General features: G+C 56.6%; 1 protein-coding gene and 1 long non-coding RNA gene across 2 annotated transcripts; one reads left to right on the forward strand and one right to left on the reverse strand.

Moving 5' to 3' along the window:
• Positions 1 to 7850: 7850 nt before the first annotated feature.
• On the reverse strand, positions 7851 to 16935 carry NES (nestin). The gene is made up of 4 exons (XM_058539479.1): positions 16029 to 16935; positions 14799 to 14923; positions 12952 to 13025; positions 7851 to 12697 (listed from the first exon to the last, which is right to left on the reverse strand). Exons 1-4 carry the CDS (start codon positions 16809 to 16811, stop codon positions 8370 to 8372), a joined length of 5310 nt encoding a protein of 1769 aa, XP_058395462.1. The 5' UTR covers positions 16812 to 16935; the 3' UTR covers positions 7851 to 8369.
• Positions 16936 to 18127: 1192 nt separating this feature from the next.
• LOC131403176 (uncharacterized) lies at positions 18128 to 25109 on the forward strand. Its single transcript, XR_009219264.1, has 4 exons — positions 18128 to 18222; positions 18858 to 18976; positions 19602 to 19724; positions 24073 to 25109. It is a non-coding gene; the product is annotated as an uncharacterized LOC131403176 (long non-coding RNA).
• Positions 25110 to 27000: the final 1891 nt, after the last annotated feature.

The raw sequence follows: 27000 nt of genomic DNA on the forward strand, positions 1-27000 counted from the left end.
ATCAGGATGTGTAGAAGGAGGAGCTGGAGTGCCCAGAGTGCCCGGTCAAGCAGACTCAGTTCAGTCTGGGGAGGGAGAGGGGCCGAGGACCCAGAGAGGAAGGCAGAGACGTGGGTGCCTGGTGTCCTGGTTCTGAGGTTCCCCAGGGGACATTTTCTCTTAAGGGGTGAGGGTGAAGGGAAGGCAGGTCTGGCAGTGAGACTGCAGGAAGGCTTACTTCCAGCAGAGGGCAGAGATGTAGGAATCAGGAAACAAGAAAAGGGCAGAGGAGAGGTCCCCAGCCCTGCAGTCGCCTGGGCTCTATGGAATGATCTGTGGGTCTCATAGACTGTGGCCAGCAGAGGGCGCTGCGGATGTAGGCACGTTGGCCTGAGAGTGCCGTGTGCGCGTGCGTGAATGGGGACAGGCGGGAGGAGTGTGAGGAGTCTCAGGATACCGCCAGGGGGCGCCGCGGTCTTTCTTGTTGAGTTGCCCAGGGCGGGGAAGGCGGGGTGGCTGGCTGTGGAGGGGAGGGTAAGACTTCCGGCCAGGCTGAGCTGGCCCTGGGGGCTGTGAGTCAGCGGAGGTTGAGATGATGAGGTCACTCTCTGAGAACTGAAGAGAGAATGACCGGCTCTGTGTGTGTGTGTGTGTGTGTGTGTGTGTGTGTGTGTGTGTGTGTACTTCATCGCACTGCACAGATTGTGCCTTATGGTAAAGTGTGTGTCGGGCTGTCATCTGTCTTCATAGTGGGGGTGAATCTTATTGCTGCAGATCCTCACACTTAACCACACTGGGTCACACACATGCACACACACGTGCACACATTCCTGCTTGTGCCCACTGTTACACCACATGGGCAATTCTTTTTTATTTTTCTAGAAGTCAGTAAAACCTGGTAAAACTAAGAGACAGGGAGACAGATCCAGAGGAGCAAAGGGCTGAGAGCCATAAGGAGAGACCCAGAGACAGCCAGGCAAGACAGAAAGAGAAAGACAGGTGCTCTTGGGGGAATTGGGGGCTTTCCCAGGCCGTCCCTGCCCAGCTCCTGGACCTTCTCCACCCTGTATGTAAACCCCAAACCAACTGGTCTCTGAGATACCAGCACTGACCTCCCAGACCCTCTTACCACCACCACATTCCTCTGCTCACCTCCGGGCTCACCTGTCCCACCTCTAGCCTCCCCACACAACCCAGACAGCATGGCTAGGGAGTGGGGCTGTTTCTTAAGGAGCTACAGGAAGAGGATGATCATGGGGCCAGAGTAGACCCCCACTTTATCCTGTATTACCCTACAATTGCCCACTCTGCACTTTTAGGGATGTCAGAGCACTTAGCTGGAATTGTGAGTGGATCACTTAGCTGGAATTGTGAGTGGATCAAGGCCAAGGTGGGCATTTGAAGGTAGGGCCTGAAGAGGAGATGGCTGAGGAGGGGGCAGTGTCTGTCCTTGGGTTCTTAAGGGAGGTTCTCTGAGAAACGTACCCTCACAGAGATGGAGTTTGGATGGCAGGTTGGATTTCCCAGAGAGAGCTGGAAGGGGCTTTGGTTTCCCAGTCCTGTCATCAGTGTTTCCTCACTGAATCTCCCCACAGCAGTAGGCGGTCCACCATCTTCTCAGATCTGGGGATGAGGAGAGTTCCAGAGGCTGATATAAGGCTGGAACTAGAATCCTTTCCCCTTTCCCCGACACCTGCTGGGCTGCTTCCAGGGCTGCCGGAAATGGAAGCCTTCTCCTGGCTTTGTTGGGCTTCCTGGGGAAGGGGGAGCTGGTCCGGGGATGACTCAGCACCCTGCACAGAATCTAACCCCTGGCCCAGTGTGTGTGTGTATGCGTATGCGTGTGTGTCTAAGGGGCCTGTCTTGGCCTGGGGAGGGGAATTGGCCCCTCCTGGAGGGTCAGCCCATCTCTTTGGGAGCTGGAGTAGGGGTACACCTGTGTCTGCCTTTGCCTCCAGGGCACAGCACAGATCTGACCGTGGGCCCACCCCTGGCAAGCCTCTGGATGTGTGGTTAAGCTCTTGGCCTCTTTCCCCCATGTCTAAAATGGGGTTCCCCCACAGGATTTCCTGTTCTCTGGGCATGAGGGAGGTCAGAGAGTGTGTGGGTAGAAGTGAGGAAGGGAGGTCCTGCCTGGGTGAGAGTTCGGGCCTTGGGCATTGTGGAGGGGCCTGAGACCCCAGTGAGGGGGCCTTCTGGAGGTCCTCCATCTGCCAGGGTCCCCAGCTTCCCTCCCAGGCTGCTCTGACTCATACCCCACCTCCTCATTCCTCCCCCACTCCCCACCTCCCCACCCCCGACTCCCAGAGCACTGCCCTGACCTCACTGGGGCCTTTGTCCCAGCCCTGAGGCCCTGTCTGTGGGCCTGTCTCCCAGGCTGGGAGAGAAAGGGCCCCATTGTCCTGGCTGCCTGCCACGTCACAGCAGCTCTCAAAGACTTCCAAAAATGCTCAGCCTGTCAAAACCCGCGGGTGGGAGGGCTTTCCCTGGGGGCTGCAGTCAGGTCCCTGCCTGGAGTGAGGACCCAGGCCCCCTCCCTCCCAGCTAGTCAAGGTTCCCTCCATTCCCCAGACTGGAGGTCCTTCCTGAGATCTAATTTCCACTCTGCCTGCTGCAAAGCACCCTACTTCCTCCTGGGAAGGGAAAACTGAAAGATTCAGGGACAAAGCATGAGGAAGGGTTTGGGAAGGAGAGGAGAGAAAAGAAAAGAGGGAGAAGGGAGAGGATGTGAGGAAATTCCCCCACTGACAGATTCTGGACTCCAGTTAATTGTCTGAGTGGGTGGCTCTCGCGGCCTCTGTGTTTATTTCCCTGTGGCTCTTCCTTAGTCTTCAGATAGCTCGTTAACAGAGGGAAGGCTGTTGACCAGTTTGGACTAGAGCATAAGGGGAGCAGCCCACAGCCCCCTGGGCCATGTTCTATGGACCCCAAGTGGCACCTAGGGACTCTAGTATCATTGGCAAGGGATGTCTCTGTGCCTCAGTTTCCCCCTTAAGGTGAGCTGAAGTTCCCTCTGACATATAACTTCCTGGCAAATGAGTTGAATAGAAAAGGAAGGAATCTAGGAGAGACCAAGGGATTCCGAAGTTGGGATGAGGCCAAGGAGGAAGGAGAAAAGGAGGTGGAAGGCAGAGGAGGGTGAGAAGGGGGAGACAGGAAAGGAGAGGGGGTCAGAGAGTGGTAAATGAGGCTGACAGCTCCCCTTATCGGGGAGGATGGAGTCCCAGAGGACCCAGGATGCCCAATGCCAGGGGGGCATCTCCCCACCCGTGAAGTCCCCAGCCACCCTTCCTGGGACCCTGGGGCCCCAGCGTGTCAGCTGCTGAGCCCACAGCTGCTGGGAGGTGGTTCCTCGACAGTGGCCCCCTGGCACCTGCCGTGGTTTATTTCTGGAGCCACAGCTGAGTCATGGGGTGGGGGGAGTGAATGGGGCCGGGGGGAGGGGAGTTTGCAACTGGAAGAAGAGAAGACGGAGGGGGGAAAGAGGGCTCTAGGACCTGGGACTCTGGGGCCTAGGGTCCATCCCTGTGGGTGAAGAGGGACAGATGCTACAGCATGAGGAACAGGAGTTAGGTTACAGGAGGGACGTCCACATTGGAGCCCCTGGAATAATGGGGCTTGGGGAAGGGGTGGGGGAGCAGGGGCAGAGTCTGCTGCTCCTGAAATCTTAGAGAAGAGACAAGCCTGATCTGGGTGTGAGGGGGGCTCTGCTGGAAAGAGAGAGGAGAGGGGAAAGGGGCCCCCAGGGTGGACGGAAGCAGAAAGGTGGATGTGGGATTTTAGGATCCTGAGAGAGGAAACAGACAGGACCATGTTTTCCTCTGCTTCCAGATCACAGACTCTGTGGGCCTCACCTGAGGCCATTAGGTCCCTCCTCCTGCCCTTGAGCCAAGCAGCCCCTTCCCTGGTTTCGTGACTTGAGACGCTCCTCTTTGTCTTTCTAAGGTGGGCCTGCAGACTCAGGAACGGGTGCCTGGGTCCTTTCTTTACTCACTTGAACTGCATTCACGAGAAACTTTCTTTTTCCCCTTCCCAGGAAGACCTTCAAGTCTAACTTCCATCCATCCTGCTGCTGGACTTAGCCGTTCTGGAACTCAGCCTCCCTGTGGGGTAGGGATGGGGGCCCAGAGGGACCCAGTGGCCTGTGCCCAAGCCGAAAGTCCTCTCGAGTTTCCTGGGCTTGGGTAGGCTTGGTCCCCATTCCCTCCCCTTTCTATGGGCAGCTCTGGAGGGCACATTCCTGCTGAAATTAAATCACATTCCTCCTCTCTGCCTGACAAGGATGGCATTGCTGACAGCAGCTGTGACACTGCAGGGTCAAGTGGCAGCAGCTGGTTCCCCAGGGAGGGGCTGAGAAGGGGGTGCTGAGGGGAGCTGAGGGACCAAGTCCTTTGGAAGCAATGAATGAACTCTGAGTCTTTGATTTCAAGAGGCCTCCCACCCTGCAGTGGGAGGGATAAAGGTTAGACCACAGGGTGCCATAGCTGTGTGGAACCTCGGGGAGTGATCCAGTCCAACCAGTACTGAACAGATGGGAAAACCAAGGCCCCCAGCAGCACCCTCTGAGAGGACCCCAGAAGGCCACCCTCTCCCCACCCCTGGACTGGCTCCCACAGCCACAGGAGGCTGAGGGGGCCCTTTAAGAGGCCACTCTGAGCTCCCTTGGCTGGAGCCCAAAGACTGGGACTTCGATTTCCTCTGAGGCTCTGGCCGCGGCAGCGGCAGCAGGGACAGCATCAGGCGGCTGGATGGAGAGCTCAGCCCCTGACCTCACCCTCCGCGGCGCCTCAGCCTGCACAGCCTTATAAGGAAGTGCCCCAAACAAACTGAGGAAGCCACCTCCGGCCCCCCACCCCGTTCAGAGGCTATATTTACCCAGAGGAGGCCCCAGAATAACCTCCCACTTGTCCTTGTGCTGGGGAGGTGGGGGGGGCAGGCGGCTGGTTCTGCCTCCTCATTCCCTCCCCTGGGGACTCCACCCTCCAAAGTGCTTCCTGTTGTCTGATCTCATCACAGTCATTCATTCATTCATTTATTCATTTATCCAGTACTTGTTCACCGAGCACCCCCGGGCCCCCAGCCGCTGTGCTGGACAAAGGCCTCACTTTCCCGGAGCTTCTACAATGACGGGGTCTTCCCAAGTGCCACAGTCCTCTGGGCCTCCTACCCTCTGGCCTCTCCTTCTCCGGCTCCTGCCCAAGTGTCTCCTCTCTGCTGGGAGTTCCCTGGGGGCTCTGTCCTGGGGTCTCTCTGGGTGACCTCTAGGCCAACAACCCTCCAATTCTTGTCCTCACCTGGTCCTCTCACCCAAGCTCCACAGATCCACCCTCCCCCAGGGCAGCTCCTCTTGGAGGTCACAATTTCCTGCTGGATTCTCCAGCTCAGAAGATGGGACCACCCTCTGCCAGCTGCCCTGGAACCTCGCTGCCTTATCCCCCCTCCATCTCCCACAATGGATCACCAAGTCCTGAGACGGCTTCCCTTACGTATCTCCTCTCCGTCGCCACTGCCACCATATCCCCTGCAGCACCCCTGCCCACTCCAGTCTGTTCGCACAGCAGCCAGGCTTTATTTCAAGTGCAGACCTGGTCGTGTCACCTCACTACTTACAACCCTTCGGAGGCTCCTCAGATCCCTTGGGAAGGAGTCCATATTTCCTGGCTGCCTGGCGAGGCCTCAGCCTACTGACCCCTGACTCTCTCTTTAGTCTCATTATGAACCCTCTTCTCCCTCATTCTCCACCTTCTGACCACACAAGGCTTCTTTCTGCTTCTCAGATGCCCAAGCTCTCTCTTCTTGCCCCAGGATTTTGTACACGCTGTTCCCTCTGACCAGAATCCTTTTCCTCCCCCTCCTCTCTCCCACTCCTTCCCCCACTCATCGGCTCCTGCTCATCCTTCAGGTTCTCAGGGCAGCCTTCCCAGACCACCTCCTCCCATACCCCCCAGCCCAGATCAGGGGAGGTCCCCTGCCCTATGCTCCCATAACCTCCCGCTCTTCTCTGTTTTTGAGGATGACTTCCACTCAGAAGCCCGTGTTCAACTAGAAAGTAAAGCTCCCTGAGCAAGGAACCCTGGATCCCCAGCCCCTACAAGGCACATGGCACAGAGTGCGCAGTAAATATTGGTGAAAAATGACACTCGCTCCTATTATCACCACCAGGAATGTCCCTGTTACTATCTAACCTTCATTTCTCTTGCTGCCTAGACAGACTACCACCGCCAAAGAGAACACGCCTCCCACTGCATACCCCCTTTCAGAAAGACCTCACATCCCTCCCCCTGCCTGGGATTGTTAGCAGAAGCGGCTGGTTTGGCTAACTCTGTAGGGAATCAGGGACCCTGGTGTGTGGGGCAGGATGGGACCCTGGGCCCAGGGAAGGACTGCTTGGCTTGTCCTCTGTCCTTGGTCCCTTGCCCAGGAAGGGGTGCCCAAGGGCCTGGGGAGATCAAGGACAGGGCTCTCTGTCCTATTTAGAGGGGCAGGGAGAGCCCAAGGCCTTCCTTGCTTGGATGTCAATGTGCTGGCCCCCAGGCCTGGCAGCCTGGCGGGATCAGACAGGGCCTTGTTAGCACTGGGTACAGGAAGGGAGTGGAGGCTGGGGTTGCCAGAAGGGTGGGGAGAGACAGGATCCTGAACCCCAAGGGCAGGGGTGTGTGTGAAGTAGGGGCCGGGGTGCCCATGACAGAGACTCCTAGATGGAGCAGGAGAAAGGCATGGGCAGAGAAGCAGACAGTGAGATTCTGTCAGGGGGGTCCTGTCCACCCCTTCTTGGCTAGAGGACGAGTAGGGTCCAGAGGGGCTGAGGCTCCATCCGCTCATCTTCCCCTGCCCTTGGCCTTGGGCCTGAGGAGAGGAAGAACCTGCTCTGGGCCTTGGGATTGTCTCCAAATGGGGACCGCTTGTTTGGCGGCCCCTGTCATCACCCCCTCCAACCCCCAACCGGGGATATTTAGAGGTGTTGCCAGATCTTCCTTCCCTCCAAGCTGAGCTGGGGAGTGGTTTCTATTTGGGTATCCTGACTTCAAGGCCTTCAGGCTCTGCCTACTCCAGGAGCCCCTGCTCCCTCCCCGCCCTACACAGGGACCAAAGAACTCCTGGGAAGAGGTGTCAGGGCAAAAAGCTGTGGCTGGGTGGACCCCCGGTCTAACCCCACTACCAGCACAGCACAGTGACCAGCACACCCCCGACAGCTTGTTTATCCCCCGCCTCACCTCCACGTTCCTGTCTCCTGCGTCGGCCTTGAGGAAAGTCCTACTGAAGATCTAAGCTGCAGCCCTCCAGCTTCCCCTAGCCTTCCTCCTGGTCTCCCTGCCCTGGAGGCCCCCAAGTCACCCAGCCCAGCGCCCCTCATTGTTTGGCTGAGTCTGAGGTTCAGAGAGGTTAAAGCTGACCGGAGGCCACAAAGCCAGACTAAGGCAGAACTGGCCCCCCTCCCCTCCCCTCACCCTGCTCTGACCCAGCCAGCAGGAGCAGACATCACAGGCCAGACAATTGTTTGGATTTGGGGGCAAGGGGGCTTATTATGCTGGCGGCACTGAGGGGCCAGCGGGAAGGACACGCAAAGGTGGGGGTGGCCCCAAGGCCTAATCCCTGTAATCAGCACTGTGGGCAGAGATGATGATGGCCTGGCTTCTGCAGGCGCTGAGGTCACCTGGACTGGCCCCCCAGCCAAGTGGCACCCCGCAGCCCTCCCCAGGTCCCCAGCGCTGCTGCCTGCAGCCTTAGTCTGTCTGTCTTGTCACCCCCATGAGGGCTTCCGGGTCCTCCTCTCCTCAGAAGGCAGCCCCTCTCCCACACCAGCAACTCTGGCCTCCTCCCCCCATCTCTCCACTGTCTCTTCTGCTCCTGCACTGGCCCTGAGGCACCCCCTGAACCGGGGAAAGAAGAATCCAGACTTCATAGGCAGAGGCTTTACTTTATTGAGGCAGGGACGAGCCAGGCAGGGCCACAGCATGGCAGGAATGCGGGGGGTCAGGACATAGGAGCACCCCTCACCCTCACCCGGTGGGCAGACATCCCAGGAGGGCGCAGTGAGGAGGGGCAGGGCTGGTGAGCCCTCTCCCCTTGGAGGAGCTGACGGGATGGGGAGAAAGGGGGTGTGGGAAAGGGAGCCTTGTCCATAGAGACTCAGCTGGCTTGAGCCTGATGGGGCAGTGTGGGCAGGATGTCCCCCTCTGCAGGGTCTGAGGGGCTGGTTTTCATTCCTGGAGCCTCCATGCTTGGAACGGGTCCCTCTGCCACATCCCATTTCACCTTGGCCAGCCAGGCCTCCCGGACAGAAACCACAGATCAAGAGATCACAAGTTAAGGGTGCTGTCCCTGGGCAGGGAGGGGCCTTAGGGACATTTCTCCCCCCACATCCTCAGTGCAGGAAAGGTGCTCTTTCTCTAGTCCTCCCCTGAGGACCAGGAATCTCCATCTCCTTCCCTCTGGCTGAACTTCAGGAACTGGCCCGGGCCCAGTTGAAGAGGAGCCCCTGCCCGAGGGGTCTTCAGGGCGCCCCCCTCCTCCTCCTCCAGGGGGCTCCCTCGGTCCCCCTCAGGGGCCCCCAGTTTCCCCTGCCCTACTCCCTCAGACTGCTCCAGCCCGTTCACCACACCCCCATTCACATGCTCCAACTCCTCCTTCAAGCTGGGGCCCTGGCCATTGACATCAAGCATGTCCCCTACCCCCGGGCCTGTGTCCTCCACTCCACTGAGGGTCTCCAGAGGACCAGGGACTTGGTCCTCCCTCTCCAAGGGAGCAGGGTTAGACTCCTCCTCTGAGGCTGAGGGCTCAGTGCTGTCCTGGGACTCAGTTCCCAGGGCAGGCATAGGGGCATCGGCTGCTACGCCCCTCAAGCCATCATCCCAGGGGACACTGACATCCATGGTCTCAGACTCCAGGAGGTTCCCTCTCTGAGGGCTACTCAGGGCCGGGAGGCTGCCAACAGAGGACCCTGGGCCCCACTGCCCAGCCCCTGGCTCCCTCCCCTCCTCTTCCTCTTTGTCTTCTTCCTCTCCCTCCTCCCCACTCTCTTCCTCATCTGCAAACCCATCCGACTCCCCATCCCGATCCCAGGCTGCAGGCTCCAGGAGCAGCTGGGGCACCTGGCCCAGAGGTTCCCCTGCCTCCCCAGGGACCCCAGGAAGGAGAGAAGCCTCAGTCCCCAGATCCTCAAATTCCTCCGACAAGTCCGAGTCCTGGCCACATTCTTCCTCCTCATGTCCCTCCCCCTCCTCCAAGGGGTGGGCCCCACGGCCCTCAGAGGCCAGGACAGCAGGATCCCAGCCTTCCTTTCTCGTCTCCCCTTGAGGGGAGGGCCTCTTCTCCCCAGCCAGGTCCCACTTGGGGGAAGCAGGGGACCTGAGGTAGAGGCCCAGGGGTGTAGAGTCGGGAAGAGTCTCCCCCAGCTCGTCAGCCTCACTCTCTTCTCTGCTCTCCTCCCCCTCCTCCTGGAGGCCCTCGGGGATCCCCCCAGAACCCAACTCCTCTTGCTCACTCTCTACCTTCCCCAGGGCCTCAGCCCTGCCCTCCAGCTCCCAGCTAGCCTCCTGGCTCCCCTCAGCCAGGGGCTGGGGTCCAGGGGCATCTTCAGGGATTGGGGTGGGTGACCAGGGCTCAATGGGCCTGGGGCTGGGGGGCCCCAGCACTAATTTTGCATCCTCCACTGCTTCCTCTGACCCCAGGGGCCTGGGTTGAGGAGTATCACTTCCATCATGGCACAAGTTCTCAGCAGGGAACACCTGTTCTGCTTCCCAGGGGGCCTCAGGCTCTGACTCCTCCCAGCAACTGGAAGGCTCCAGGGGGTCTCTGCTCTTCTTGGGCAGTGTGGAGAGCTCTGGCTCCAGAATAGCTGCCTCCTCTAGGTCCTTTCCAGGCCCTTCCAAGCCCTGCACCCTCTTTGCTTCCAAACCTTCCTTGCCCAGGAGTGGCTCCATCACCTCCTCTATAGCCAGGTGGCCTGGGTCCTCCAGCTCTACCGTCTCCTGCCCCAGTCCCCGCTCGGTTCCCACAGCAGACTCACCCAAGGCTGTCTCTAACCCCAAGGTGACCTCTGGGGAGGCTCGGCCATCCCTTGGGGCCTCATCCTCATCTTTCACCACTGGCTCTATCACCTCTGACATTCCCCAGGGAGCTCCGAGGCCTGGGGCCCCCACCTGCTCTGGCTGCCCTTCAGGGTCTTGGAGGCCCTCAGTGCCTCCCTCCCTGCCAGCTCCCTCAGCTGGGACCCTCTGCTCTTTGGGCTCAGGGCTCCCTGGGTGCCCCTCCCCTGTGGCAGTCAGCTGCAGCTCTCCCTGCTCTGCAGACTCTTCCTTCCCAGCCAAGCCACCCTGCTCCCTCAGGTCTAGCTCTGCCTCATCCTCACTGTCCACTCCAGCCCTCCCAGGGGGCGTTTCCTGATCCAGTTCTTGGTCCCCCGCCACCATATCTTCCCACTCCTGCCAATTTGCAGACAGTGGCAGCTCCTGTCCCTCCTCTTCCACAGACGTCAAGGACTCCTGATTCTCTCCCTTCTCCACATTCTCTTCCTCTTCCAGGTACCTTTGACTTTCCTTGTCTACCTCTTCTGGAGATCTCAAATCCTCTAGGTTACATTCTCCCAGAGATCTCAGTGATTCTTGATTTTCCTTTTCTAGGGGTCTCAATGTCTCTTGGTTTTCTTCCACAGACTCTAGTGGTTCTTGAGTTTCCTTTTCTAGAGGTTTCATTGTCCCCTGATTCATTTCTTCTAGAGACCACAGTGGCTCTTGGGTTTCTAGAGATTTCAGCATTTCCAGATCTTGTCCTGTAGATTTTAGTGGTTCTAGATTCTCTGTTTCTAAAGATCTCACTGCCTCTACACTCCCTTCTTTTAGGGACCCCAATAACTCTTGATCCTCTTTTTCAACAGGTCTAAATATCTCCTGGTCTTTTCCAAGAGACTTCAGTGGCTCTGGTTTCACTTTTTCTAGAGGTCTCAATGTCATCTGGTTCTCATCTTCTAGAGACCTCAGTGGATCCTTGTTCTCTTTTTCTAGAGGTCTCACTGTCTCTTGGTCTTCTTCTTCTAGAGACCTCAGTGGCTCTTGGTTCTCTTTTTCTAGAGGTCTGATTGTCTCCTGGGTCTCATCTTCTAGAGACCTCAGTGACTCCTGGTTCTCTTTTTCTAGAGGTCTGATTGTCTCCTGGGTCTCATCTTCTAGAGACTTCAGTGGCTCCTGGTTGTCTTTTTCTAGAGGTCTCAAGGTCTCATGATTCTCATCTTCTAGAGACCTCAGTGGCTCCTGGTTCTCTTTTTCTAGAGGTCTCATTGTCTCCTGGGTCTCATCTTCTAGAGATGTCAGTGGCTCCTGGTTCTCTTTTTCTAGAGGTCTCATTGTCTCTTGGTCTTCTTCTTCTAGAGACCTCAGTAGCTCTTGGTGCTCTTTTTCTAGAGGTCTCATTGTCTCCTGGGTCTCATCTTCTAGAGATGTCAGTGGCTCCTGGTTCTCTTTTTCTAGAGGTCTCAAGGTCTCTTGATTCTCATCTTCTAGAGACCTCGGGGACTCAGGATGCTCTTTTTCCAGAAGTCTTGATGTCTCCTGATCCTCTTCTCCTAGAGACCTTGGTAGCTCTTGATTCTCTTTTGCCAGAGGTCTTGATTTCTCTTGGTTCTCTACTTCTTGAGATCTCAGTGGCTCTTGATTCTCTTTTTCTAGACCTCTCAATGACTCGAAGTTCTCCTCTTCTAGAGACCTCACTAATTCTTGATTTTCCTCTCCTGGATACAAAAATGTCCCTAGATTATCTTCAAGAGATCTCATTAGTTCTTGATTCTCCTTTTCTAGAGATTGCAATGTCTGTGTGTCTTTTCCTATAGGCGTAAGTAGTTCTAGGGTCTCTTTTTCCAAAGGTCTCACTACCTCCATGTCCTTTTCTTCTAAAGACTTTGATGGCTCTTGATTCTCCTTTTCTAGACTTTTTAATGTTTCTAAGTTCTCTTCTTCTAAAGATCTCAGAGATTCTTGATTCTCTTTCTTTAGAGAGCTCAGTGTCTCATGGCTCTGTTTTCCCAGAGATATCAATGGCTCTGGAATCTCCTCTTCCAGACACTTCACTGTTTCTTTCTCCAAAGGACCCTGGGAGTCCTGGATTTCCTTCATGTCCAGATCCCCTTCTTCTTGCTGTGTTTCCTGCTGCAAGCTGCTCACCCCTTTGACCTCTATGGCTGTTTCTTTCTCTGCCAGCCCCCAGATTTGCCCTTCACCTTCCTCCTGGAATCTGCTGGACACTCTAGACCCACTGGGTTCTCCATCTTTGGCCTCTAAACTGGGGTGGTCAGGGCTGAGGGGTGGGGCCAAGGAGGCATGATCCTCAGGGATCTGGCCTGTACCAGCCTCTTGCAGCTTGCCCCCAGGCTCCTCTGGTCCTGGCAGGATGCTGGCAGGGATAGCCACCTTGGCTTCAGCCCACATGGCCTCTGGAGCCTGTTGCCTCTCAGCCTGTGGCTGGAGCAGGGAGACAGGGGCATCCTGGGCTCTGATCTCTGCAGCTGTAGCAGAGCGGGGAGGCTGAGGTGTGGGTGGGATGGGGGTGCTGGCCAAGGTGGGGGTACGGGCCTGGAGGAATTCCTGTCTCTTCAGAAAGGCTGGCACAGGTGTCTCAAGGGTATCAGGCAAGGATGAGGAGAGGGGAGTCGGGCTCAGGACAGAGAGCAAAGGTCCCAGGCGCCGGCCCTCTGGGGTCCCAGGGAAATGTAGCTCCAGCTTCGGGTCTGGAAAGCCAGAGGGGAAGAAACAGTGTCAGTATATGCTGGCAGGGCAGGGCGGGAAGCCACAGAGCAGCGACCACTTCTGGCAAGAGTGCCCATGGGCCCTGCCCCGCCTCCCTCTGGCTGGGCTGCAGTGCAGTCACTGCTGTTGGGGCCACAGAGTCAAGACTCAGACTGTGCCTCAGGACAGAAATCGCTCTGGGGTATGAAGAGTAAAGAAGGATAGAGTTTCGGGGGAACCTGGCCCCTCCTCTTACCCTGCAAGCTGAGGGCAGCCTTGCAACCGCTGCCAGGTGTCTGCAGCCGGGAGTTCTCAGCCTCTAGAAGGGTCCTGGGGATGAGGGAGGAAAAGCTGGGTCAGCCCTCTGCCCACAGGCCTGTGGGCAAGCCAGCCGGGGAAAACCCAGGGCTGAGCCTGCACATCCTGGCACTGTAGGCGTCCTCCACATGGTCACCACCATCACAAAGAAGCCACATGCGGGGTCAGACCTGGCTGTGCACGTGAAATACACGGTCACGTACCCACAGATATCACACACTTGGTCACACAGCATCACACACTTCTTTGGGACACACAGCTGGACTCACCAACACACAAGCAGATTCCCACACAGTCGACACAGTGTACACACACCCACACATGCTTAGACTAGTCTCTTCCTCCCCACCCCCCAGGCCAGTGACCTCATCCTCCGTGTGGGGGGCCGATTCTCATGCTAATTGCTGCCTTTGTCCACACCGCCATCTGGAGGGTCTGAGTAGGGGGCTTCCCAGGGGAAGTGGGAATTCTCAGGCGTTCCCATGGGATAGGTTCCCTCCTCCTCCCCCGGGCCCCCCAGAGCTGGTCACAGACAAAAGCAAATGAATTCAGCTCCCTCTCTCCAAATCCTTTTCATGCCTCAAAAACCAGCGCCTTCCCCTCAGTGGTTTGACTGGGGGTCAAGGCCTTCATCTTGGGATCTCTAGGTACTCTGGATCCCAAGCCTTTCAGGGCAATGGAGGTCTTTGTGTCCAGGCCCCTGCGTCAGTTCCCCATAGGGACTGAGGAGGAGGGGACCAATAGGGGAGGGGAGGGCCAATCGATTCAACAAGTTATGCTGAATATCTCCTCTCTACTCTTCTTCATGATCTCTGAGTCTGGTTAGTACTTTCTATGTCCCACCTCTGTCCCTCCCACTGCAGCATCACGCCCTCTGACTCTGTGCTCCATGGAGGCAGAGCTGCTCTCTTCCTCAGCCCTAGATCCTCACTGACCTTCCCTCTCTGGGCCCTGCCTCCTCTCCCCTCCTGAACCTGTCACAGGGCCCCTGCCTGTGTTTGCCTGTGGATTCTGGGGGCACTGTCCTCATAGCCTGTCCGCCCCTGGCCCCGACCTTGTGGACTTGGGGTACACAGCCCTTCACAGTGGCAAAGCCCCTGCCTCAGGCTCCGTCACTGGAGCCTCAGCCAACCAGGCCAGTTTCCCAGAAAAGGCTATGTGTTGGCCCAAGGCCACAGAGCCGGAGAAGCAGCACCTCTTCAGTCTCAGCCTTTCCTGAGTCAACAGGGAATGTGGTTGGTAGAGGGCTGGGCCAGGATGAGGGTGCTAGGGCTTGAGAGGAGTCAGGTCCCATGACATTCAGGGGCCCTGGACGTCACCTAGCCCATCTCCCATCCTCCAGACAAGAAGACTTGTCAAGTGCAAGTCAGTGCCACCATCCCACACCTGCAATTCCTCCTTTCTGAGACTGCTCAAGGACATCACCCCCGTGGTGTGAGCACACACACAGAGACTGGGCTTTTCAGCCCCTTGGGGTAAGGGCATGGATGCAGATGCCCCACACGTGTCCAGCCCTCTCTCCCGCGGCCGTCCCACTCAGCAATATCACCTCTCCCTGGGGGATTTCCTGGGCACAGGATACTTCTCTGGTCCCGAGCCCATGGGGGAGCAGGTGGACTCAGGTGGGACATGTCCTGGTGTGGAAGGGATCAGCCTAGAGTCACAGAACCTAGTGGTGGCAGAGCTGCCACCACCCGTGGCTCTGGGCCCCTTCAGCTGAGGAGTGTCTGCCCCAACGTGTAAGTGTGCATCTGTGTGCCTGCGGGGGTCGGGTTCAACCCGTACCTGTATGTGGCCACCTCTAGGCTGAGGGACATTTTGAGGTGTGCCAACTGCTGCCGACCTTCCAGGACCTGGGCGATCTGGCTCTGCAGGCCCTGTTTCTCCTGCTCCAGGGCCTCCACGGCCAGCTGCAGAGCAAACCAGAGGCAGTCAGCGAAGGGGCGGGGTCCTTCCTGCTAACTCACCTGCATCTCTCTAGGCTGCTGCAGCAGCATCTTCTGCTCCCTGACTTTTCGGTAGAGCAGATTCCTGCCTCCATGACCCCCTTCCTGCCCAGAGAACCCCCTCTGGAGCCTCCCAGATGAGCACAGGGGCCCCTCTCAGCCCTCTCCCACAGCCTGGCTCCTCTTCTGAGGATGCTGATTAAATGGTAGCACATGCTGCTCGGAATTCAGCTCCCACAGGAAGGGGGAGGTGAGGGAGGAGAGGAGATGGGTTACAGAGAGAAGGAGGGGAAAGCAGTGGAAGCAGAAGGAAAACCAATTAATCAAGAGGCCTGGATCTCGAAGGACTAGAAACCAAACAGTCTTGGTCCCAATTGCTGTCTCTTGCTCCTCACACCAGGCCCCTACCCCCTCCACTTCCCACATGTTCTGGAATCTTTCTCTTCTGAGAGGAGGGGTGGGGAGGTGGCCATGGTGAGACCTCTGTCTGGCCCAGACAGGAGGCTGTTTTCTCAGCTGCTGGTCACTTCTGCACAGTGAGAGGGGGAGCAGCTGTCCCAGGCCTCTGGAATGTGGTCGGGGAGCAGAGAAGCCATGCCATGAAAGAAGGGCTGGTGGCTATTAATCCAGGGCCCCTCATCCCCTCCTGTGAGGGGGATGGGGGCTGTTAGGAACTTGGAGACTCTGAGCGGCCAGACCATCAGACTCAGCTCTGAGGGGGAGAGTCCTGGGCATCTCCCAGTGAGAGCAGAGCCTAGGGAGGGGCCTAGGCGCCATCACTGTGAAAAGGTGCCATCCGGAGAGGGAGGAGGCTGCTGCAATGGTCTTGGGCCTGTCTGCCCTTCCAGGGGGGTGCTTTGAGAGGGCTCTGAACCTCCATCATTCCCACCCTACCCGAGACGGAGTTGTGAAAGTCTAGGGCTCTGGCACCGGCTATGGGTATTCTAGGAAGAGGCCCCTGAATCGGCAGCCACCATCCCCCACTTCCCACTCTCTTTGCCAGAAGGTCTCTGAGGCCCATAGGGACTTCCCCAAGCCTTATCTCACCCAGGCCCTCCGACCTCCTCACCTGAAACTTTTCAGTGGCCTGCAGCCGCTCCTGCCAGCGGTCCTCCAACCTCTGCTCCAGTGCTACCCTGCGCTCCTGGAGGCCACCGCGCTCCGCCTGGAGCTGCTGCAGCTCCAGACGACCCTCGCGGGCGCCCTGCACCGCACGGCCCAGACGCTCGCGGGCCTGGCCCAGCGACGTCTCCATTTGCGCCACGCGCTCCTGGTAGCCGCGCACTGCCCCGCGCCACGCCTCGCCCAGCCGCCGCGCCAGCTCCTCTACCTCGGGGGCCGGGGCGGGGGGCCCGCGGGGCGGTGCGGGGCAGCGGGGCGCACAGGCAGCCTGCGCATTCAGGCCGGCGCGCTCCTCCTCGTGCGCCGCACGCAGAGCCTCCAGCTCGCGCTCCAGCTCCACCGCCTGGGTGCTCAGCCAGGCCTGGGCGCATTTCTCGGCCTCAACCGCGCGCCGGCTGCGGGCCACCTCCTCCGCCATCCGCTCCCGGGCCAGCCGCTGCTGCTGGCATCGGCCGGCCACGCCCTCCACCTCTTCCGCCAGGTTGTCGCGCGCCACCTCGGCCGCGTGCTTCTCCCGCCAGCGCTGGTCGACGAGGGCTCGCAGGGCTGCCAGCTCGTCGTCTGCACGGGCACGCCAGGACGTGTCCCCGGACTGTGCTCGGAGCCCCCCGAGCTCCGCGCTGAGCAGCTCATTCTGCTCCTCTAGCGCCTTGACCCGGGCCAGGTAGGCCTCTAGGCGCCTGTTGAGCTCCCACATCTGAAAAGATTCCTCCCCCAGGCAGCCCTCCATCTTGCTCGTCTGACCCACCGAAGGTGGAGAGACGCGGGGCACTGGGAGAAGCCAGCGGCTCTCCAAGCTTTTAGGACGAAAGAGAAAAGGAGACCGATTGGGACAATGACGGGGCGGGGCGAGGCGCAGCCAGAGCGACTGGGAGTCGGGAGTGGGAGCGAGGCTATTCATACTCCCGCCAGCCTGGCGGGAAAAGGGGCGGGACCCAGGCCTTAACCCCTTAGAGTTCAGAGAAGCGGCGGCAGCCTCTGTCCCTGCGCGCCGGTGTGCTGGAGAGTGGAACGAAAAGAGAAGCCATGCCTAGAGAATCCGACCTGATGGTGGTGGCTTTCTGAGGAAAGAGGCCATGAAGGTCACACCCCCTAATAAAAGGAGGCTATGCACAGAACTGAGCCTGTGGAGAGGGTGCCGGGGGTTCTGAGCCTGGGAGGGGGTGCGAGTTTCAGTTACTCAGCACACCCAAGAGAGGTATTATTTACTGAATTGCTCTAAGACTCAGTTTCTTCATCCATAAAATGGGAGCAATGATGGAAATCTCCTGGGGCTGCTGAAAAGATAGATGTGGCCATGATTTTTGTAAGTAGCAGATGCTCACCGTCCTGAAATACGGAAAGAAGGGTCTGTTAGAGAGACACTACTTGGAAAACAAAAAGAACAAATATGTCATATTGGGAGAGACAGCGCGCGGGAGCGCGGGCGCGCACACACACAAACACCCTATTGCCTGTCTCCATCAGGAAACAGAGAGGTCAGGCGAAAGGATGTTTTCCCCACTATTCATCTCCATCCTTCCTACCACTCTTCCTACCTGGGTTCACATACTTACTTTGGATAATCCAGGGCCTCCCCCAGCTCTCAGAGAAGGGCGCCCCATCCGGTCTTCGCTGTCAGGAATTTTTTGTCAGAGGGCCCCACCTGGTGGTTTACAGGCCAGGCCAAGAAGAGACAACAGAAAAAAGAGGCAGCACTTCACTTTATCACAACCAGCCCCAATTGTTGAGTCTTCCTGATGCACCAAATCACGATCTGACATTTCACTTACATTATCTGATTGAATCCTCAATATGCCCTCTGAAGGTTCTACGGTTCAGGAAGCGAAGAGCTCACTGAGGGTGAGAGTAGCTGGGATGGCCTTCTGGAAGAGGGGCGTCCTTGGAGCTGGGTAGTGACAGATGGGTAGGATTTGGGGTATGTAGAGTGAGGGGAAGAGGGGCCAGACGGGGAGAGTCAGGGATAATGAGACTGAGGGGCTCTTTGGGGAAGGAATTTCTGCTCACTTAAATCCAATTTGTCTCTACAGGTGTGAACTGAGCACCTGCTGTGTGTCAGCACTCTGTCCCAGCCCTGGAGAAGCTCAGAGTTTGGTGATGTGAGAGCAACAATGATGGGCACTCATAGTCTGGTGGTGGAGGTAAGCCTAATAAGATTATTACAATACTTAGCTCCCGAGGTGTCCACAGAGAGGAGGGAAATGGACAGAGTTTTACATATATATATAATGACCAGGAGGCCACCCGTCCACCCCCGTCCCTGTCCCCAGGCCAAGTGGACTTTGGAATTCGCTCTCAATATTTGGAATGGAGGCCATGGAGGGGCCAGCGGGCGTGGAGTGGGGGGATTGACTGAGAATTAGTGCAGACGGGGAAGCTGAGAATTCTCTATCCTCACATTACCTCGCAAATCCTGCTGTTTGGTTTGGGCTGGGAGCTCCCAAGAGCTGTGTCCAGGAGAACTGACTTGGGGTCTCTCCCTCCTCTTTCACTTCCTGGATGTGGGGAGAGAGATGCTGAATACTTGAGGTCTTCTGGGATCCTTGAGGGGGTCCCCTGGAGAAGTGAGGTGGCATTGGGGTGGGGAATTTCTCTCCTGGGCCCCTTACTCTCCCCCAGAGGGGAGCCATTTGGCACCGTGCTTCATGCAAAGAGCACGTGGTCTGACTTTTGCACTTTCTAGCTGAATGACTGTCAGCAAGTCACATAATTTCTCTAAGTGAGCCTCAGTTTACCTGTTTGGTAAAGAAGGTTAATACTTACCCATCCCCATAAGTTTGTTCTGAGGATCAAGCAAAACGAAGTACGGGGAAGTCTTTGTACAAGCCTTTTTGAGGACCATCACCATGACAGCCATTAAGCTGGAGCAAACTCTCCTCCTGTGAACCACTCTCGGTAAGTTTTGAGGGTCGTGGGGAACAGAGATGGTCTAGAATGTGGGAGAAGAGTGTGGTGTTGATTTTCCTAAGGCAGGAGAAAGTGGGTTCCCGCAACCACAGCCTGGGGGAGCTGCATTAATGATCAACAGATTCTAAAAAGCTAGCCGATATTTGAAGCAATCAGATATTGAGGAAAATGAGGCCCTCCATGGAGGCCAGCAGGCACTCATTGGGTACACGGTGGGCCAAGTGGCCACCTCTCTTTCCCTGGGGCTTGCATTGGATGACTGGGATTTTTGTGAGGCCTTTGGCTACACTTCTTGTGTCCCTGGGCCCAGGACACACAGGCTACGTGATCCTACAGTGGTGGATGCACAGTTCACTAGCCATCCCCAGAGATGTCCTTGAGTGAGCTGAGGAGGGCTCTGGGGGCTGCCCGGCAGGGTTCTGTCCTTGGTCCTGACTATTACAAGTTTTTATTAAAGACTTGAATGAAAATGTAGAAGCTGTATTATTAAATCTACAGACTATGCAAGAACTGAGAGTTAGATTTTGACAGAATAGAAAAAAATGAAAAGGATGACATTTAATAGGGATATATGTAAAATTCTGCTTTTGGTTTTTTTAAAAAAACCCAACAGCATAAAAAGGGAAGCATGAAGAATACAGCATATCTAGTGAAGAAAACCTGGGGGTTTTAGTGGACCACAAGCTTCTTACAAACCAACACTGTGAAGTGGCAGCCTAAAAAAAGGAGAAAGGAGGTAAGTGGTTAGCAGATAGAAGGTGTCCAGATCAGAGGTGGTGACATTCCCATTGCCCTCCACCCCTGGAGGACACCATATTTTAAGAGAGACCTTGATGGGTTGGAGTCAATCCCAGAGGAAGTTGGAATAATGTTTAATGAAGACTTTTTTTTTTTTTTTTGCTGAGGAAGATTCACCCTGAGCTAACATCTGTGCCCATCTCCCTCTCTTTTCTATGTGGGTTGCCGCCACAGCATGGCTGCCAACGAGTAGTGTAGGTCCACGCCTGGGAACTGAATCCAGGCCACCTAAGTGGAGTGCTCTGAACTTAACCACTAGGCCACCGGGCCGGCCCCTGATGAAGACTTTCTGAATCAACTCATGTCTCAGGACTTAAGCTATGTTCCAAAATTAAAAATAATAGCCTCTGAGTACCACATACATCCTAAAGAAAGTTGCCAGACCCTTCAGAAAGCCTCACCCCTGCCCAAGTCTGCTGGAGAGAAGGCAGGCCGAGTGCGAAGAGGGTGCATGCAGTGCACTGGAGCACGGGGTGGCCAGTCCTGGAGGGCAGGCTGTGGTTTCCCCCCCGCTCAGAGGGAAGGCTGAGGCCCGGCAAGGCGAGTGGGTGAGGACTTCCTAGGGAATGACTCCTCAAGGTTAAGGGTCTGTCTGGAGGACCCACTGGTGTCCCAGTCCGAGGCAGCCGTCCTTTAGGGCAGGGGGCTTGCTCATCTGCCCTCTGGGCCTCACTGAGCAGGGGAGACAGACCCTAGAGAGAGATACCGGGCATAGATGGGCCACAGAGAGGGACAGGTGAGGTTCTGTGGGCCAAGGGGACTCCGTGGAAGGAGCCCCCATGGGGCAGCAAGCCTTGGGCACCACCCCCCGAGGGATGTCCGCCTCTGAGGGAGGCTGACTGTGGCACTAGCAAGGGGCACTCTCCTGTTTCCTCCACCCTCCTGCAGAGGAGAAAGAAGCCTCAAAAGGGTCTGCCAGAATGTCATTAAGGGGCAGGCCAGGAAGATGCACAGAACATTGTTGTGGGTGGCAGGCAGAGACATCTGAAACTTCCATTTTTGTCACCTCCAGTATCCCCCACCTTCTTTGCCTCATAATGCAGGGGTTGGGGCAGGGGCCAGCAGGTCACTCTTGTCTTGTCACTCCATCCTTAACTTAGCCCCTCCCTTTATCTCCCTGTTCACCTTCTCTCTTCCCCTCCACTCCCCAGCTGGATGGGTCCTGCTGGATGTGTGTGCAAGGGGGAAGGTCAGCAAGGAGCCACAAGTCTTGTGACAACAAGAAAAGAGATGGGAAGAAGGAAGTGAGCAGGATGGAGACAAGATGGTAGGAGGGACAACCACTCTGAGAAGCTCTGTAGAAGAGATCTGGCGAAGTAGAGAGAGAGAGAGAGAGCTGGTGCAGGAAGTGATCAGCAGAGCAGGGAGAGGGCCCAGGCACCCCTCCTGGGAGGTCTGGCTTTGCCCTGAGAGCTTTGGGTACTGGCTGGACTCTGCCTTCCCTTCCTGCTTTTCCCCATGCACATGACAGAGCCTTGGAGCTGGGGCTGGCACTGGGAGGCGGAAAGGCTCCTTCTCTCCTCATTTTCTCCTCTCCCTGCTGGAGGGATGAGGGGACTGGCTTGGCTGCCTCCTCCTTTCCCGCACATCCACAGCAGGGCAGGTGGCTCCCCATTCTCTGTGCTGGGCGGAGGGCTTGAGGGACGGCACGGCGGGGTGGGAAAACATTGCACGAAGAGCCCTGTCTCTCTGTGCAGCCTTGGACTATCCAAGTCACCCCTCTGGGTCATGGTTTCTTCATTAATTTATTCAAATAATATTTATTAAGCACCTATTGAATGCCAGGTGCACAGTAGGCACCAAATAAATGTTGTGAAGGAATCAAAGATGACTAATATGGAGCCCCGTCCCCAGGGAGCCTGTGGGCATGTTGGCGGACAGACGGGGAGCCACAGAGTGTGCTCCTGGTAGAGAGGCATGATGAACAAGGGGAGGTCAACGGAGGGGACAATATGGTTACATTTGGGCCTTTGCAGCGAGGAGCTGTCGAAGGGTTTTACCCTCAATGGGAGGGTAACCTGGGGAGAGCTGCATCTTAGAAAGATCACTGTGGAGGGCTGGGGTGGGGTAGGGGACAGGCAGGGTGGCCAGTCAGGAGGCAGTTGCCACCATCAAGGTTCGAGGTGATGAGACCCAAACCTAGGGGTGGAGAGGAGGGAAGAGATGTAAGGATATTTAGAATGTAGCAGTTCCAGAGGATGGAGGGAGTGGACAGGGAAGACTCCCACGTGTGTGGCTTGGCCCTAGGGACGGGGAGGGATGGTGGCATGGGAGAATGGGCAGCCGATGCCAGATATGCAGGGCTGGGGCTCAGGCTGGGATCAGATTTAGAAGGATGATGTGCGGGTGGGGTGGATAAGGGAGGGCCTTGAGCATAGACGAGGTCGTTCAGTGAGAGAGGGTATGGGTACGGACCTATGAGCTGTTCCCTTCTGCCCTCTGGATCTGTGGTTTTGATGAGCAACTTGCAGAGCAGCAGCCTGCTCCCCTTCTGACTCAGTCCAGGTCCCCACCCTGCAGAAAGTAGAAAGGAGTAGTTGCCTTGGGATATGGCCACCAGGAGCCGCTATTGCCTCAAGAAAAGCTTTATTTCCCGGGAAACTAGATTTTTAAAAACTGTTAAGATTTACATGCTGAGGCAGGTAATATTAGCATCATTATCATCCGTGGTTTTCTACCTGAGGAAATGACTCAGAGAGGTTAAGTAACCTGTCCAAGATCACACAGCTAGAACTTGAACTCAGAGTTCTGACTCAGCCTGCACCTCCCTCTCTCTGGGAAAGAAGGTGATGATGGGGGGAGTCAGAGGATGAGTCACAGAGGACAGGGAGGGAAGTCTTTAACCTCTACTGTCCCTCATGCTTCTCCTAGCGTCTCACTCAGGGACATCTTAGGCCACACGGAACCAGGAGGTGACCAACTCTGGACGCAAACCCTCTCCCTTGGGTAAAATCGAGTCTTTCTATGCCACCACCAGCCACCCATCCAGTTTTGGGGAGAAGTGGACAGAGGAGAACTTCAGGCCAGCTGGGGCTGGACTGGAGCTGGGGTTAGGGGCTGGGCTGGGGCTGGGCTGGGATACCAGGGAAGAAGCCAGAGGGGACGTCTGTGTTTGGCAATACTTCAATGCCCTCTCCACACTGAGCTCCCATCAGGTGTTTACTGACTGACTGTCTAACCCCACGCTGGTCTGACCACACCCCAGGGCCGAGTTTGCTCTGAGCACCCATGGAAGAAGGGCACAGACACACCATAGTGTGCCCGTTGAAGGACCAGGCACTGGGAAGCAGTGTAGCAAGGCTGTTACGAGCACAGGCTCTGAGTTTGAGTCCCGGAGAGACTCAACCTCTCTGAGTCTCAGCTTGCTTATCTATAAAATGGGGACAGTAACACCCACCTGCCTGAGCAGAGAGCTCACCTCTGAGGGCAGGGACTGGGTCTGTCCTGTCCAAGTTCCCAGCACCTGGTCCTCAACAGGAGCTCAGTGAAGGTTTGTGAAATGAATAAATGAGTGCGCGAGGTAGAGGTGTTTGGGTTGTGACCTCCCAGGCCGCTGTGAACATTTGTGCCGGGGCTCCTGGTGCACAGGTGCGTGCCTTTCTCTTAGGTGCTGTCTGGGAGAGAATTGCTGGTCCGAGGGAATGTACATCTTCAACTCCACTGGATAATGCCACATCGTTTTTCTAAAGTGGGCGTACCAGTTTACTCTCCAGAGTGTACAGAGTTCCCATTGCTCCACATTGTCTTGCTACAGGCAGGTTTTTAAATTTTCCACAACCGTGAGGTGTGTTCATCCAATATAACTGTGGAAACGCATCAACGTGGATGAACCTCACGAACATCATGTTGAGAAGGAAAAGCAAGCTGCAGTAAAATACGCACAGCAGACGCCGTTTCTATAGAGCTTCAAAACCCTGCAAAACAATATGTTATTTGGAGATACTTACATATGTAGTAAAAATATTTTTGAAAGGGAAAATAGTGATAAAAATAAAGGAGAGGACAGAAGTTCCCTCTGGAGAGGAGGAAAGAGATGCAAGGTGGATGGAGAGGTATACCACTGTGTATAATAGAATTCTTTATTGATAGAGTACATGAAATATTTCAAAATAAATACAGAGGGTGGGGTCATCTTAAGTGTCTGGAGGGCTGTTGGGTAAAAGGGACCGGATTCTTCTTATGTGGATCCAGGAAGCAGAACCGGGCCTGATGGGTGGAAACTGTAGGGCCCAGATGCAGCCCAGACAAAGGAGATGGTCACAAGGTTTGTTTCTCTCCTGGAGCAGGCTGCCACCAGAGGGAGCGAGCGCCCTGTTATTGGAGCACAGACCAGCTAACCACTCCAGGGTGATTCCTTCTGGGATCTGTCCTAGAGGACCTTGGTGGCTTCTTCAATCCCGGGGACTCCAACAATCTAGGAATGAACAACAATCCATCTTGATCCCAGGGTCGCCCTTCTGTCTTCCCTGGAGACCTGCAGTTCCTGCCCTGAACTATTGCCAGAGGATTCTTTGGGCCAAAGCATGAGGCCTGGAAGTTAATTCCAGGAAGAGCTTGCCCACATTGTGGGATCCAACAGAAGTGGAGTGGGATAAGGGAGAGGGAGAGGCAGTGGGCTCTCGACCACCAGCCCCGCTCCTGGCCAAGCAGGAGAGGGGCCCCAGGGCCCAGGTGGGGGCCCAGGAGGCAGATCAACCTGCAGGAGGGACTCCTGTCCAGTGCCTCCTCCTCGGGTCTTTCTGAGTCCTGCCCCAGCCCAGGCTGTCCGAGGGGGACAGCTCTCACCTGAGCCCTTTGCGGGGTGTGACGTCTCAGGAAGGTACTAGGTGGAGCCAGGACACCCTGTCACCTCCCACCTCATCTCTGGGATTCAGGGGTCAAGCTATCTTCCTGCTGGGAGTCCAGTGTCGAGGGGGACCCACTAGGAGGGAAGATGAGAAGGCGGCCTTGGAGAAGAGTCAAGTCTGAGGAGATTGGATGAATGGTGGGAGAAGGAGGGAATCTGGAAGGGGTGTTGGTCTGTCCAGGGCAGCTGGGGGGAGAGGGAAGGTATATTTATCTTCTGAGCTGGTGGCATTAAAAATAACCAGGGGCCCTGAGTAACCCAAGCTCCTCAGCCTCCTATGTGAGGGTGGAGGCCATCAGTGGAGACTAGAAGGGCAGAATGATGAGAAAGCCGAGGATGGGACCAGAATGGTCTCCTCCCCCTTTGCCCCCCAGCCTGGGCTACTGCTTAGCAGGGCGGAGGGGAGGCTGGTGCCCCGTGGGCTGGCTGGAGTGGGCAAGGAGGGAGGGAGGAGGGGAGCGGGGAGCCGGGCAGGAACAATGCTGGCTCCCAGCCAGGAGCTGGAGTGGGGGACTGAGGAGAGAGGAGGGAAGCAAAGAGAATGAGGGGTGGAGAAGAGAAAAAGAAAAGAAAGGTGAGAGAAGTGGAGAAAGTGCCCCCACCTGGTTGTGCCCACACTGCTCCCCTGCGCAGTCCCTGAAGCCGCTTGAGGAAAGGAGCCTGTCCTCTGGGTTCCATCCCTGTGTGGAGCTGAAGCTACAGCAGGAGGCACTTAAGTTAGCCCTCAGGAAGGACTTCCCTGGAGAAATGAGACAATGGGAAGGACTGATCCAGAGAGGGTTGTGGGAGGGTGGAATCTCTCCTCTGTTAAGTCCTAGGCCTCAGCTGGATTGTGGCCTGGCCCGTGTTCTCGCCCTGAGACAGGCTGCTGAACAGGATGACATCACCTTTCTGCCTCTGTGTTTCCACAGTTCCTAGGCTGATTTCTGAGTCAGGGGCTAAGACAGAAGGACAATTACAGGAAAGTTTCCCTGCGAGATTTAGCCTCGCCACACAGCTGTGAGGAAAAGGGGCTGGAGCCGAGGCCGGGACAGCCTGAGGATGGCGGAGGCTGGCGCTGCAAGAGAGGGCCCTCCTCCGCACCTGTCCCAGAGAGCTCGCTGCGGAGGGCCTGCCCTGGCTCTGGAACTGATGGGGAAGGGAGGGGCGGGAATGACACATAGTGGGAGCTCAGGGACTATTTCCTCAACGGCTGGAAGGACAGATGACAACTCTTGTGTCAGGGATGGCATTGGTCCTGCTCACCACGGTGTCGGCACATAGTTGATGCTCTGTACACATTCGTTGAGGGAATAAACGCTGCCGTTCTGCCCAAAGCCGGGCCTGGGCCTCGGTCCTGCCTTTCAGGCACCCCTGAAATCAGTGATGATACCTGTGCCCGGTGTGACCCACGTGGGGGATGACCTGGCCCTTGGGTCTCTTTATACTCAGGCACATCACTAGGTGGGCTGAGGGTGGCTCTCCCTCCCCAGGATCCCCCTGCTCTTAGGCTCCTGCTGAAACCTTAGCCCATAATCCCCCACCTGAGCCTGAAGGGCCCCACACGTGTCCTGGCCTCATAATCTGCAGCCCAGAAGGAGAGGAGAGAGGAAACGTGAGGGGCATATGCTTGCCCCACTCCAGGGTGAGAGAGGAAGATGGACGACGGAAAAGACTAACATCTCTCCCCGCACTGAAGAACCCACTCCCTTCGCTGGAGAGAAGAAGGATGTCCAAGAGGGGTCCAGGTGACACCTGTTGGGACCAAGCTGGTTTGTACTGAACCCAAGCAGTACACTCCCATGTTTCCAATGACTTCCTTGCTGCCTGAGTGACCCCCCCCTCAAGCGGGCCACACCTCTTTCTGGTCCTCAGTTTCCTCTCAAAGGAGAGGCATGATCCCTGAGTGCCCTTCCTTCTGAGACTCTGTTCTCTGGTTCTAGAATTCCCAGCTTCTAAGATTCCACTTCAGGGCGCTGGGAGGGAGGGCTTGTTGCTGAGGACTGTGCAGCTGTCAGGCCGCTCCAGCCTGAGTCACCAGCTTGAATCCCAGCCTGGCCTGACACACCTGCTCACCTCAAGGGGTGGGGGTGGAAGTTGACGCCCCCAGATCTCCCCTGATGGCTGCCAGAATCTCCGTCCTCTGCTTTGTGATCTCCCATGCCCCCTGCAAGTGGCTGTATCCCTGGGGGCAGTTGGGAGAAGCTGGCCAACCCTATGGCAGGCTGGGACAGGAACCAGGAGCAGTCTGAGGTTTCTGGGGTGCTGGGCAGGGGCAGAGGTCAGGCAGACATTTGAGGAGGAGGCAGAAGAATGGAGGAGATGACCTTTTAAAGTCCCTTCTGGTTGGAGGAGTGGGGGGCTACAGTGCCGATGGATGGGAGAGGGA

The sequence above is a fragment of the Diceros bicornis genome, chromosome 4, assembly GCF_020826845.1.
Source record: "Diceros bicornis minor isolate mBicDic1 chromosome 4, mDicBic1.mat.cur, whole genome shotgun sequence".
Taxonomy (NCBI): domain Eukaryota; kingdom Metazoa; phylum Chordata; class Mammalia; order Perissodactyla; family Rhinocerotidae; genus Diceros; species Diceros bicornis.

What these genes read in the sequence shown, in the direction of transcription:
- NES (XM_058539479.1), bottom strand. Translation starts at nt 16,811, where the DNA reads ATGGAGGGCTGCCTGGGGGAGGAATCTTTTCAGATGTGGGAGCTCAAC. An exon ending in AGGCCACTGAAAAGTTTCAG is followed by an intron (nt 14,924 to 16,028) that starts GTGAGGAGGTCG and finishes TTTGCTCTGCAG; the next exon opens with CTGGCCGTGGAGGCCCTGGA. An exon ending in GGCTGCCCTCAGCTTGCAGG is followed by an intron (nt 12,698 to 12,951) that starts GTAAGAGGAGGG and finishes CTGGCTTTCCAG; the next exon opens with ACCCGAAGCTGGAGCTACAT.